The sequence below is a fragment of the Leuciscus leuciscus genome, assembly GCF_965113295.1.
Source record: "Leuciscus leuciscus genome assembly, chromosome: 10".
Classification (NCBI taxonomy): domain Eukaryota; kingdom Metazoa; phylum Chordata; class Actinopteri; order Cypriniformes; family Leuciscidae; genus Leuciscus; species Leuciscus leuciscus.
In genome coordinates, this window is record NC_138734.1 from 24,342,837 (window position 1) to 24,355,791 (window position 12,955).

At 34.8% G+C, this 12,955-nt stretch overlaps 1 protein-coding gene across 3 annotated transcripts in view; it reads right to left on the reverse strand.

Moving 5' to 3' along the window:
• Positions 1 to 2,029: 2,029 nt before the first annotated feature.
• The window catches only part of pak1 (p21 protein (Cdc42/Rac)-activated kinase 1), a 54,414-nt gene continuing 43,488 nt past the window's right edge, over positions 2,030 to 12,955 (reverse strand). For all 3 annotated transcript variants that reach the window (XM_082182987.1, XM_082182986.1, XM_082182988.1), the window contains exons 7-15: positions 11,534 to 11,750; positions 9,307 to 9,370; positions 9,169 to 9,217; positions 8,139 to 8,251; positions 7,411 to 7,528; positions 6,309 to 6,408; positions 5,740 to 5,936; positions 4,598 to 4,735; positions 2,030 to 3,114 (exon numbers count right to left, since the gene is read on the reverse strand). In XM_082182987.1, coding sequence (XP_082039113.1) covers positions 3,028 to 3,114; positions 4,598 to 4,735; positions 5,740 to 5,936; positions 6,309 to 6,408; positions 7,411 to 7,528; positions 8,139 to 8,251; positions 9,169 to 9,217; positions 9,307 to 9,370; positions 11,534 to 11,750 — 1,083 coding nt within the window. In that variant the 3' untranslated portion in view covers positions 2,030 to 3,027. The remainder of the gene's footprint in view (positions 3,115 to 4,597; positions 4,736 to 5,739; positions 5,937 to 6,308; positions 6,409 to 7,410; positions 7,529 to 8,138; positions 8,252 to 9,168; positions 9,218 to 9,306; positions 9,371 to 11,533; positions 11,751 to 12,955) is intronic.

The following is a 12,955-nucleotide window of genomic DNA, read 5'->3' on the forward strand; positions in this document are numbered from 1 at the left end:
AATTAGAATGTATTTCAGGTAGAAAGACTAAAATCGTTTTTTCTTGTAAAACGCACTCCAATAATATTTATTTTCAACTTCAAAATGGTTTTTTTTACAGTGAGTCCCAAGAGCTCTGACCATGGAGCAAATGGACTGTAAATTGCCTTATCATCTGTAAAATAACCCCCAAAAAGTAAGCAGTAATGCCAAACAAGCAACCAAAATCCTGCGTTACATAAGCAAGAATGAGCCATTCAGTCTGGTCCAGTCCACATCCCAAAATCCATTTCACAGACCCAAGAAAGCAGCTTATACGTCCAAGAGCATTCATAAGATTGTTTATAAAAATACACAAATCTTTCACTGGTTGTTGGGGAGGTCAGAGATTAGAGTGGTGCGTTTTGTGTCTTGCAATGTTGTTGTTTTTCAGATCAGGATTATTGAATGCCATTTCATTGCAACAATTCACACAAACTCCCTCTCAGAGAGGCTATAAAAAGAAAATTATCCTATAAAGGGCTTTTCTCTAGTGATCACGCTTCAAAAGTGTAATTCTAGACAGAGATGATGATTTCATTAAGCCTTATTGCCTCAAATACAACTAAAATGCATATATTGAAAGGATTGCTCAGAAAAAAAGAAAAACTCTGTCATCATTTACTCATCTTTATGATGTTCCAAACTTGTTGGAAGGCTTTAACAAAAGTAGTTCAGGTTGATCATGTCGTGTCTTTTTGGAGTTTCTAGAGTAAATCACCATTGTTGCATAGAAAAATACTCACACTTCAACATCTCTTTTTGTGTTTGACAAAATAAAACATGGATTTGGAACAACACGAGAGTGAGGTTAAAGACGATTCTTGGGTGAACGATTCCTTTCACAGTCCAGCTATTCTCACAAAAAGCCAACAGCGGACAGAACATTTTGATCAAACACTATAACCAATTCACATATGGTTTTGCAGTGTTTTATAACAGTGAGTGGGTCTCCGGTGATTTCCAGCTAATCATCTCAGAAGCGCAACGGAAGTGCAGTAATCCTGAGAGTGCACTGAAATGAAAATTAAAACCTTAAAACCTATTTGACCCAAGTTTTATGGGTTAAACACATCTTTGTGAATAATAAGCAGAGTACAGAAACATACTTAAGCCATTCAGTTAAGTAAACAGAGACTGTGTTCAGAGTAGGAAACTAATGCATTGCTTAATTTGCAGTACTGTATGCACTGTACTGTAAACATATAATAAAAAACAAAAAATAAATAAGGTTACACTTTATTTTAGGGTATTCATGTTACAGTGTAAGTATACATTTAAGTACTGATTTAGGGTTAGTAATTATGTATAATTTATAGTTATTACCACAGTAACTACATGTAACGTGTAAGGACACTGTAAAATAAAGTGTTACCAATCATTATTGTGCATTATGCACACAGTACAGATCAGTTATCATCTCAGAAAAAAAATGATTTTTTTATCAAATCAAAATTTAAATGTTTAAAAAAAATGTTTTAACTTTTATCTATAATTTTTTATATATTTAAAAAAAAATCCTCATTATGTCCAGACTAACATCCAATTATAATCTCTCTACAATCTCATCCAATTATAATTATGATAAATATTATTTATTATATATATTTAAAAAAGTGATTTACTTATTTATATTTTAATAAACGTTTTTGCACACTTGAAGTGTGCAGACAGTTTTATTTATTTATTTTTTGAGATCTTCAGTTTTGTTTGTCTGGCACCTTGTTGTTCGTGAGTGCGGTGTTACTCCTTCAAAATAAAAGTTTGTGTGAAAATGCTTACATTTTTAATTAATAGTGAATTTTTTTTATCACTTTTTTATTCTTCTATTTGAACTTTTTAGAATTTATATACTAAATGAATCTTTTTGATGAAAATATTTAAAAGTTATTAAACATGACTTGCAGTCGAGAGCATTGCATTGTGGGATACAGCACATGCGGTGTGCCATTCTGAACACAGACAGCAACAGCAGTTACAACAACAATAAAAAATCACCTGGACACTGTGATTAATTCTGAAGTTTATTCGTCCCATTTCATTAAGAATTTCGATTCGTCAAAAGGCCTTATAAACAGTTTATGGCTCGCAGAGATACTGATTGCTTACAGGAAAGATTTTCTTCATAAACAAATCCCATCAGTCCACTGAGTTGGAAACAGATTGCATCTTCGTGGGTTGTGCCATCTTCGTACTATTCGTTTAAGGCCAAAGGGTACATGAACGCAGCATCAGAACATTTTAATTTCATTAATGTTTGTGGCAACAAACCATCTTAATGCACAGAATGCACTGAGGTTTTTTTCATTTTCCGACATGTGGAGAGTTAATGGGACAGAACGGACCTCAGGTGGTCGTTTCAAAACTGCATCTGAAATGCAGTCTCTTCATGCACAGGCATCCTTCATAGTACCTTAAATCAATAGTCTGTTACAGATCATTAAGTTTCAATATCAAAAAACGTGTATCGGACGAGATCTTTCTGTCGATGAGATCGCGCTACAGTCGTGCCACGCATCAAGTCGCGATCTCAGCTAATCTATGAGCCGACAAACGCACATACGCACTCTCACACATACACAAACACTTTTAAAAAAAAACATTGTAAAATGAACAAACAAATAACCGACATGAAAACATGAATTATGTTCCCATGATTTGACAGGCATTAAACACAAAATCAAACAAAAGAACAATAGAAAAACTGACAGTGAGACCCAGAGAAAGTCAGCCGGTGAAACACGGGGGCAAATCCCCCATAATGCTTTGGGCCTGACGCACCGTGACCCTTTATTTTTCAGTGATGTCATCATTCAGAGCCTTTTTCGGTGACCGCAGAAGTGACTGCAGACACCCCCTCGGACCCCATCACAGCAGCACTAGAGGACGAGGGACGGATGAACCCTCGGCATGAGAGCTCCTGACCGGGGCGAGAGAGAGAGAAAGAGAAAGAGGGCTGACGGGACGGGGCAGAGGACAGGTGGGGCCGGGGGTCGTCCCGGGGAGGGGCTAGCGGTTGTTCTTGGCCGCCTCTTTAGCCGCTATGATCAGTGGAGTGAGGCTGGACAGAGGCTTGGCCACTTTCAGGAACTGGTGCTGCAGGGAGAAGACAGAGACGTCTCTTATTAGGCTCATCGAGGTTGCATTTATTGGATCAAAAACAGAGTAAAATCAGCAATATTTTGAAATATTATAATTACAATTTAAAATAACTGCTTTCTATTTTAACATATAATTTATTCCTGTGATGCAAAGCTGAATTTTCAGCATCATTACTCCAGTCTTCAGTGTCACACGATCCTTCAGAAATCATTCTAATGTGATGATTTGCTGCTTAAGAAACATTTCTTATATTTATCAATGTTGAAGACAGTTGTGCCGCTTCATATTTTTGTGGAATTTTTAGTTCAAGATTATTTTATGAATAGAAAGCTCAAATAAAGAAATCTGTAACATTATAAAAGTCTTTACTGTCACTTTTGGATCTTACTGACCCCAAACTTTTGAACAGTAATGCATATTGACAAACATATTAAGGGTTCTATTACGTATTAATTGTAAAAATGTAATATTTATTAGTTTCTTTTATTGTCCATACATCACACGCATTTCAAAAAGTGTTTAAACGTTTTAAACCTGTGGCGGCTAGAGTGTGATCTGTGGATTTCAGTTCTTATTGTTAAAAAATCCTTTCTATTTTCTGCTCCCACTCACTCTAATAACTGAGATTTCCAGCAGCTTTTCACATTCTTTACACAAGTTTCTTCATCCGTCTTATTTAATGCACAACTGAGTCATATAATGTGTTACACAACATCACTACTGATGCTCTCATACTTTCAGCTTCTGGGGCTTTTCTAGAAAGTTCTGGCAGCACTTTTATTCCAACCAACAGACGTGATTTTTCTAAATCAGATGTGAGTGTGGGAGTGACATTAGAGCAGGAGGGAGAGATGCTTTTATGGAGACCAGACTGAATGAGATTACCAGATAATCTCAAATAATTTGAGAGAATATACACAGTACATAACATAAGCAGCCTTTTAATTCTTTAAACCGTTATAGAAATTATTGCTACACATTAAATGGGTCAAAAATGCTCTCTAGGTAGGCGGCTCACTAGGTTTTGAAACACACATGTAATGTATGAAGGACAATAAATTATACAAACAAAAAAATTCTAAAAGATCAGTTTATTAAATAAATGTTTTATCAGTTAATCAGTAACTAAATACAATTAATAAAATAAATAATAAAAAACTAAATGACTTTCTAAATTGACAAATATAATAATTTATAATAGCCAAACAAATTATTTGAAATGCACTTTTAAATCTTTAAAAAAAATGTAATTTGCATTTCTTAATCCATTTGCTCATCTATTTATTTATTTGTTAGTCATGAAAAGTGATTTATTTTTTACTTAATGAAATGATACAGCTGTATTTTAAGCCACTATTCACTGATCTATAAAGGTCAAGCAGATTGATACTGGAAGGTAACATTGTTTTTGTAACATTGACAATCCATAAATAACTCTAACACACACACACACACACACACACACACACACACACACCTGTAAGAGCTCCTTGGCCGAGTCTCTCTTCTCCACGTCCATTTCCAGACAGCGGTTTAAGAAGTCACGAAACACGGAGGAGAGTTTCTCTGGGTTCTGCAGTTCTGGAGTTCCATTGGTGGCGATGAGGTACAGAGCCTGGACAACAGCAGGGGTTAAAGGTCACACAAAAACCATGAACATTAACCATGAGGAATTGAGGAATAACCATCCAGAGGTTTCTAAAAATCTACAAACAGTCCAATATTTGACACATTGTTGCCAAATACTTGCCTCAAGTTCACAACTACTTCACACTACTACTTCATTTTTGTTTGCCAAAAACAGTTTTTAAAATGGCATTGAAGATAAAAGCGTTTTAGAGCTGATGGAAGTCGAAATCAACTTGCATTCTGTCCACCCACAAAGTATCAATTGCTAAAATAATTTCCCATCATTCCATCTAGTGTTGTTGACATCAGGAAAGCAACTCTAATGCACCAGTGGGTGCACATGAGGCCATTATTGAAATAATTCAGTGATTTGAAACAAAGGTTGGATTTCATCATCATCAACTTGGGATCACAAGTGAACAGCATTAGGTCCATATGTGCAGTTGGTCTTATGCTACAGCTTCACATTCCTCCAGTCCAATTCATTTATTTACTTATTAAATTTTTTCATTTTGTATGTAAGCTGCTACATTTTAGCACTCTGGAACAGATATATTATTAAATTTATTATATAGATTTAGATAAGAGTTTTGTTCCACTCTTTAAAAGGCAATAAAGACGATATTAATAAATATATAAACATTTAGTATTGAAAGATTTTACGATTATGTTTCTAGATTTTGCATCTTTATTAGTATTGAACAGAATGGGTTTTTCAATTGCATCTAATTTGATTTCTTGCTTTATTTTTTTCATTTCGTATGTAAACTGCTACATTTTAGCACCAGGGAACCAGATATATTATTAAAATATTATATACATTTAAATAGTGTTTTGTTCCACTCTTTAAAGGGTAATATTATTTTGTCTCCAGCAGAACTGTCTAATTTGAATATTGCTACTATCACAGGAAAACTTTGCAAAAACTTCTGAAGTGACTTGATAAGAAGCACATATTATTGAGTTAGGTTTAGATGTCTTTAATCTTACCCTCAGAGGGTTTTCGTTGAGGTACGGCGGTTCGCCCTCTATCATCTCTATAGCCATGATGCCCAGGGACCAGATGTCCACTTTGGGTCCGTAGGCCTTACGGGTCACCACCTCCGGTGCCATCCAGTAGGGCGTCCCCACCATGGTGCTTCGTTTGCTCTGTTCAGGAGTGATCTGAGCGCAGAAGCCGAAATCAGCTGAGAGACACAGACAGACAGATGTTTAGACCGCCTGGTGTGATACAGTCACTTCATGTGATTTCAAAAATACAGCAGGAATAGTGAAGCATGGTCATAAAATGGATTCTTGCTCCCTCTACTGGTCAAAAGTTGCACAGGTGAAAACATCACATTCAGGCTTCCTTTAAATCATAATCAAAGCCAACGATGAAAAACTTAAATATAGTTATCAGTAAGACCTTATTTAAACAGCACTCAATGCCAAGGTTTAGGTGCATATGTCTCTAATATGCATACAATTTACAATCCAGAACGGCCTTAAATGTTTTAGATAGAAAAACTGAAACACATATTAGAAGATAAATATTTGTAGATGAGTTGTGCACTCACTGAGTTTGACAGATCCGTCCATGCCTAAGAGAATGTTGTCACTCTTGATGTCTCTGTGAATAACCTGATTCGAGTGAAGAAACTCCAGGGCTTGTAGACACTGCATGGACAAGAACAACCCAGTTAGCACATTATAACATGCACAGGGTTCATGTGACCTAAAAGCAGTTTCAAACACTAGTGAGCTGCCTAGCTAGACAGCATGCATCGCAAACAAGCTCTGTGCAGTGTTATTTTAGTACTATTTATATAGTATTATAGTTTTTAGTAATATTTTGAATTTGCTTTTATTTTATATTTATAGTTTTTATTTAAATTTAAATTTAAACAGGATTTTATCAGTATTTCATTTTTATTTCAGTTTTACAAATTTTCCCCCTGGTTTCACAGACAAGGCTTGAGTCTAGTCCCAGACTAAAATGCATGTTTGAGACGTTTTAACTGAAAGCAACTTGCATTGGAATATCTTAAAATAGTCTCATTGTTTTGTCTAAAGATGCACACCAGTAATGTGTTTTTTTCTAAGGCACGTTTATAAAAGCCACTTAAATGCCCTAATTGAACTAAAGCCTAATCCTACTTTAATCTAAGCCCTGTCTGTGAAACAAGAAATATTGCATTGGTAACTAAATGAAATAAGTTTAAGCTGAAGTTTTTCATCTAATATTTGTATTAGTGCTGTCGATTGGCGATTAATCGCATCTAACATAAAAGTTTTTGTTTATATAATATATATATATATATGTGTGTGTGTGTGTGTGTGTGTGTGTGTGTGTGTGTATGTGTATATATATATATATATATACATACATACATGTATACAGTATACATATAGACACACAAACTTTAATAATTTGGGTGCACTGTCTATGTTTATGATAATTAAAATATTTTGTTGTTAGCTTAGCTAACATTAAACTCTATTGGACTTAACTGATTCTCTGTGTGTTTTTTTCTAAGGAACACTATTTGTGAGTTGCTGCTTATGCAGTGTTCCAGTCATTTATGAGGTTCCATTTCACTTAGGATTCACCGTAGTAGATATCTAGACAGCAAGGCAGCTTTTTTTGTTTTGGAGAGAGTTGAATAATTACACACTCACTTCCCGACAGACAGCGGCGATCTGCGCTTCATCCATACAGGTTTCCGTCACCACGTCTGTCAGGGAACCTCCAGCCAGATACTCCATCACCACCCAGAGCTCATCCCCCACCAGGTAACTATGGCAACAAGACAGCATCGTCAACAGACGCCACATCGCTGAGTGATGCAGTGGCATCGCCGTGACAACAGAATTATTGGATGTGTCTGCTTTTATTAGTGCAGACATGAAGCAATTCACCATGGACACAGAGAAAAGCTTTGGACCAAGCTTTGGATTTTTTTGAGATAACAAGACTTGTTTTTAAAGAAAAAATATTTTAAATTGTTTAGTTCTTTTTTCTTTCTTTTTTTGTCTTGAGCATAATCTGAAAAAAATTTAATAAAATGTGCAGGCACAAAAAGCAGAAAGAATTATTAATTTTTTTTTTAAGAAAATATAACAAAAAAAGGAAAGAAAAATACAACAACAAAAAAAAGACAAAAATAAATAAATATATAAGATCACTTGAAAATTAAAAGAAAATATTTAAGAAATAATAAACGTATATAGTTAAAAAAAGAAAAGACAAAAGAAAAAACGACAACAACAAAAATACAACTTAAAATAAAATAAAACCGTTAAAAAATTAAAATAAACAGAATTCTGAAGTATAAGTATAAGTGCTATAAAAAAGGGTATTTTAACAGGAAAACCAGATAAATGATTGATTAGGAAAATGATTTTACCTGTCCAGGTAATTGACGATGTTGGGGTTCTTGTTTTCCCTCATGACTAAGATCTCGTTGATGATCAGCTCTTTCTTGGGCTGCTGCTGTAGGTTCATCTGTTTGATGGCCACCTGAAAGACCAAACATCAGAATAAAAGCTTTTAGACACGCTTGAAGATTAATCCGAGTCTTTGGCTCCATTAGGCCCGTCTCTGAGCATTTCTCCATTAACATGAGTGAGAGTTAGCTTTGAGATGAGCTCTCTTTGTGTGTAGGTAAGATTACAGCGCTCGTTCAGCTCAGAAGAATGTCATCAGATCAATAACACATGCCGTATCCCCTGATTCATTGTTATCGATCAGCCGAAAATGTCGAAGTCTCTGTCGGAATCGCATTAATGATGACGATAGGTGCCCTCTATTAACCGAAAGAGCATGTGGACACTGAAAAGCCTGTCGATATCTCCAACTCCATGATTGGAGTTCTCCAGATAGACACAAAATCATTAACTCTATAAGCAATAATAATAGTGATGCTTGCCTTATTAGTGGTGTTTGGTAAATAGTGACCTAGTGAGTCGATGTGCGTCACGTTCCATTTTAAAGGAATAGTTCACTTAAATTGTTTTAATTCTGTCATCATTTACTCACCCTCAAGTTGTTTCAAACCCATATGAAGATATTTTGAAGAATGTTGGTAACCAGACAGTTGATAGACCCCACTGACTTCCATAGTAGGAAAAAAAATACTATGGAAGTCAATGGGGTCCATCAACTGTTTAGTTACCGACATTCTTCAAAATATATTCTTTTGTGTTCAGCAGAAGAAAAAAAATCATACAGGTTTGAAACAACTTGAGGGTGAGTAAATAGATACGTCTGCATTACGCCATGCATGTGTTTGAATGTTGTTTTAACCTAAATCAGGAAATGTTATAATGGCATACTGCAGAAGAGCAAACACTCTTCTTGAAGAAAACACACGTCTAGATGACGTATGTGGCATCAGTGGAGAAACGCATTACTGGCTGGCACCTCAAAAGTCTCACCTCTTGTCCCGTGGCGACGTCTATGGCTGTGTAGACTGTTCCAGACGCCCTGATGAGGGAAGGAAGTGAAGATTTGGATGAGTGTTTGAAGATTGTGGGATTTGGCATAAATTATAAGATATTCATCATAAAACTCACCCCTGGCCAATCTTCTCAAATCGCGTGTACTTCTTCTTCGGGTCACCCACGCTGACTATACTTCCTGTGGAGTGAAGGTCACATGTTATCTTCAAAGATATAACAATAAAAAACAAACACTACAAAAAAAGAGAGAGGAATGGTGAGGAAAAAAAAACAGCATTTTAAAAAGACAGAAAGAATGAAAATGTAACACTTCAGGGTTTGTGACAGAGCTGCACAACTTATCAAAATCGTGATATGATTTTGTGCAATTATTATTGATTATAGGCCACACTGAGAGAATTTGAAAAATCAGACAAAGGTTAACTGGAGGGCCTTACAATCATAACATAAAATAATATAAAAATAATTAGTAGTAAATAATTTATGCTGTTTATATTTTCATTTTATTTTATTGCAGAAAGAAATATAAACTTAATTAAAAAATATTCTGTTCTGTTTAATAATCTATTTAAATATTCTATAAAAAAAAAAATACTGTATATATATATATATATATATATATGCACATACTATATTCATTCATACTCTATTCATATTATATGTTCATACATCTACACTGCTATAGCTGTAATATATGAAGTGTGTCAGACCTGTAAACATTTTATATTATTGTATTTATTTATTTATTTTTACACAATTTTGCTTCTTATGTAAAAACTTATTTTTCTTTAAGAATTAGATTTATAAATTAAAAATATGTAAACAAAACATGTTTATTTTATTTTAATCAAAGTACCTGTGTTCCAAATAATATGTGCGAAATGTTAACCAATATATTATAGCTCTGCTCAACTTTATGACATTGCCAATGGTCTCCGTTGCTTGCGTTTAGCTGGAAATCAACAGCCATCACTTTATAGTTCTTTTCAAATGCTTTGTTCTAATAGTCTTTTATAATGCCATTTGTTAAATATTTGTCAAAAAGTGTAATATAACGTTTGCCAAATCAGGCAGCCCTAGTTTGTGAGGATCAACCGAATCGTTCCCCTCAAATTGGTCCCGTATAAGAAGAGGGATGCCCAGCTCTAAGAGGACACTGAGATCAGACTTCAGTCAGACACATGCTGTGGAGGGAGAAGCAAACGATCGTTTCCAGTCAAAGCGAGTTGACCTAGCAGAAGAATGAGAGAGAGTGGGGGGATGAAAAGGCCTCTAAACCTTTGGGAAAAGACAGATTTACAGGCAGTGAGGTAACAGAGGCTTGGAAAAGACAGAAAGGAAGAAGGCCGAGGGCTGATCAGAGTTTTACGACGTCTCTGAGTCTTAAATTCAGGCCACATAAGGGAAAGACAGGAACATCTTCAGTTCGACGTGTAACCCGGCAACCGTTGATGAATGGATGTTCTGGATGAAGAACGACAAATCTTTGGCCAAGAGGGGCCTGAAGTGACAGAGTGGGGCAGGAAAGACACACTGGATGGCTGCAGCAGCATCCCGTTCTTACCAGTAGAGGGCGATCTGAGCACGTCTGTAGCATGGGGTTTTTAATAAGATACAGGTTCTTAGAAAGTCATGCATCTCTTGGGCCGCTCATAAAAAAAATGACTGGGAATAATTTCAGCCAAAATTACATGCTAAATAATAATAATGCCTATAAAATATAATAAAAAAATACAACTTAGATGCACAAAAAAAAATGACTCAAGCAAGAAATAAAAGCGTGTTGGGAATTTCTCAAAAACCAATACACCACACATACTTTATATGTCATATAATGTGACAGTCAGCTGTTTATTAACGTAAAAAATAAACCTTGACAGGGTGACGGCACCTTATCCTACTTATTACAGGCCTGCTTACTAAATTAATTAATAATTGGCCATGAAATATTGATTTGTATGTAAATTATTATACTATTATAATAATAAAAAGAGACCCAAAGAGAGACATGGAACTAGTATAACTATGTGAAAACCCAGCTGTCAGAAAAAAATGAAGAAAAAATTCGAATTGAATAAAAAAATAAAATAAAAAATAAAATTCTGATTTTTAAAAATCCTTTATATAATATTATTATTTATTTTTTGTTAATTTGTGTGTGTGTGTGTGTGTGTGTGTGTGTGTGTGTGTGTGTGTATGCATGTATATATATGTGTATACACACACATATATAGAGAATATTTTAGAGAATATAAATAAATAAATACATTTTTTGTATTATTAAATAAATAATTTTTGTTACCTCCAATTTTAGTTAAGCTATATCTCGTGCATCACTTACGCAGTTTCTCCAGTATCTCCTCGTCGGTCATCTTCTTCTTGCGTGTCTTGTCAGCACTTTGCGGGGTGGAGGGTGTGGGGGTGCTAGTGGCGGTGGTGGTGGAGGGTGTCGGGGTGGGACTGCCGGCGTCAGAGGTCGCGTTGGCGATGGGCGATGTGGCGGCGTCTTTGGTGGAGAGCGGAGGAGGAAGAGGTTCAATGACGGAGCGTGTGTAGATCTGTGGGGTGCACAAATGTGTTGTATTAGCAGTGGATTATATCAAATAAAATAGTAACTAGTCCTAATCATTGACCATTAGAATAAACTGTATCAGATCACATGGGGCCCAAACGGAGCAATGGATGATTCACAAGGCATTCTGGGAAAGGACCGGGCCGCTGGTACCCACAGAGACAATAAAACACATATTCCAGAAAAGCTTAGTCTAAAGTGACTCAAGTGAATATAATTCTCTCCTCAGACATTCACAAGCTGAATAAAACCCTCTACATTTCTGCTCACTGGAGCCTCGGGTCTTAATCTGTTCAAACAGAACCAGGATCAAGTTTCCTGCTCTTTTCTTAGAAGACTGCTTTACAACACAGGGGTTGGGCTTGTGTTCTTTAATTCATTTTAGAGACAAAAACACAGGGCACAAACAAGCTGAAGTGTGCAGTCAGATGTTGACTCACCACGTGGAAACAGGGTAACAGCAGCTTGACACTCATTTACGTCACACACACATTCTCAAAAAAAATTTTTTTTAATGAAATTATATAATAATAAAATAAAAAATAATAAAATAAATACAAATTTGTTTTATATACATACATACATACATATCGCTACAACATTAACACACATATGAGGTTAAATTTGTCTGAAAAGAGAATAAAAAACTCAAAACTATTAAAATGAGTTTTGAGTTAACTGAAAAAAAGCTACAATATAAATAAAATATATAAATATTAGTTTTAAAATATACAAAATATACATTTATTATATAAAAAATAAAACTTAAAGTACTTTGCAACTCATTCAAATTAAAATAAGTTGAGGTTGAAGTACTAAAATGACTAAAACTAAAACTGAAAAATATCAAATAAAGCTAAAAAAGTTATTTTTAAAAGAGAAAAAACTAATAAAAACGCCAAAAATACATAAAATGAAAATAAAATGAAAACTGCAAATATAAATAATACTAAAATAACAGTTTCAAATATATAAAATGAAGTGCTCATTTTGAGTATTTCTCGCTTGGAATTCATTGAATAAATTTTTTAATAAATAAAAAATCCAGAAACTAATTCAAAGACACAAGCATTACTTAATATTCTTCTGTTTTTCTCAGAGCCAACTTTACTTTTCTGAGACATTTTTGCAACGACTCTGAACACACTCTGAGTGATGTAATCAATATATATCCTATGTTTTCCCAAAAAT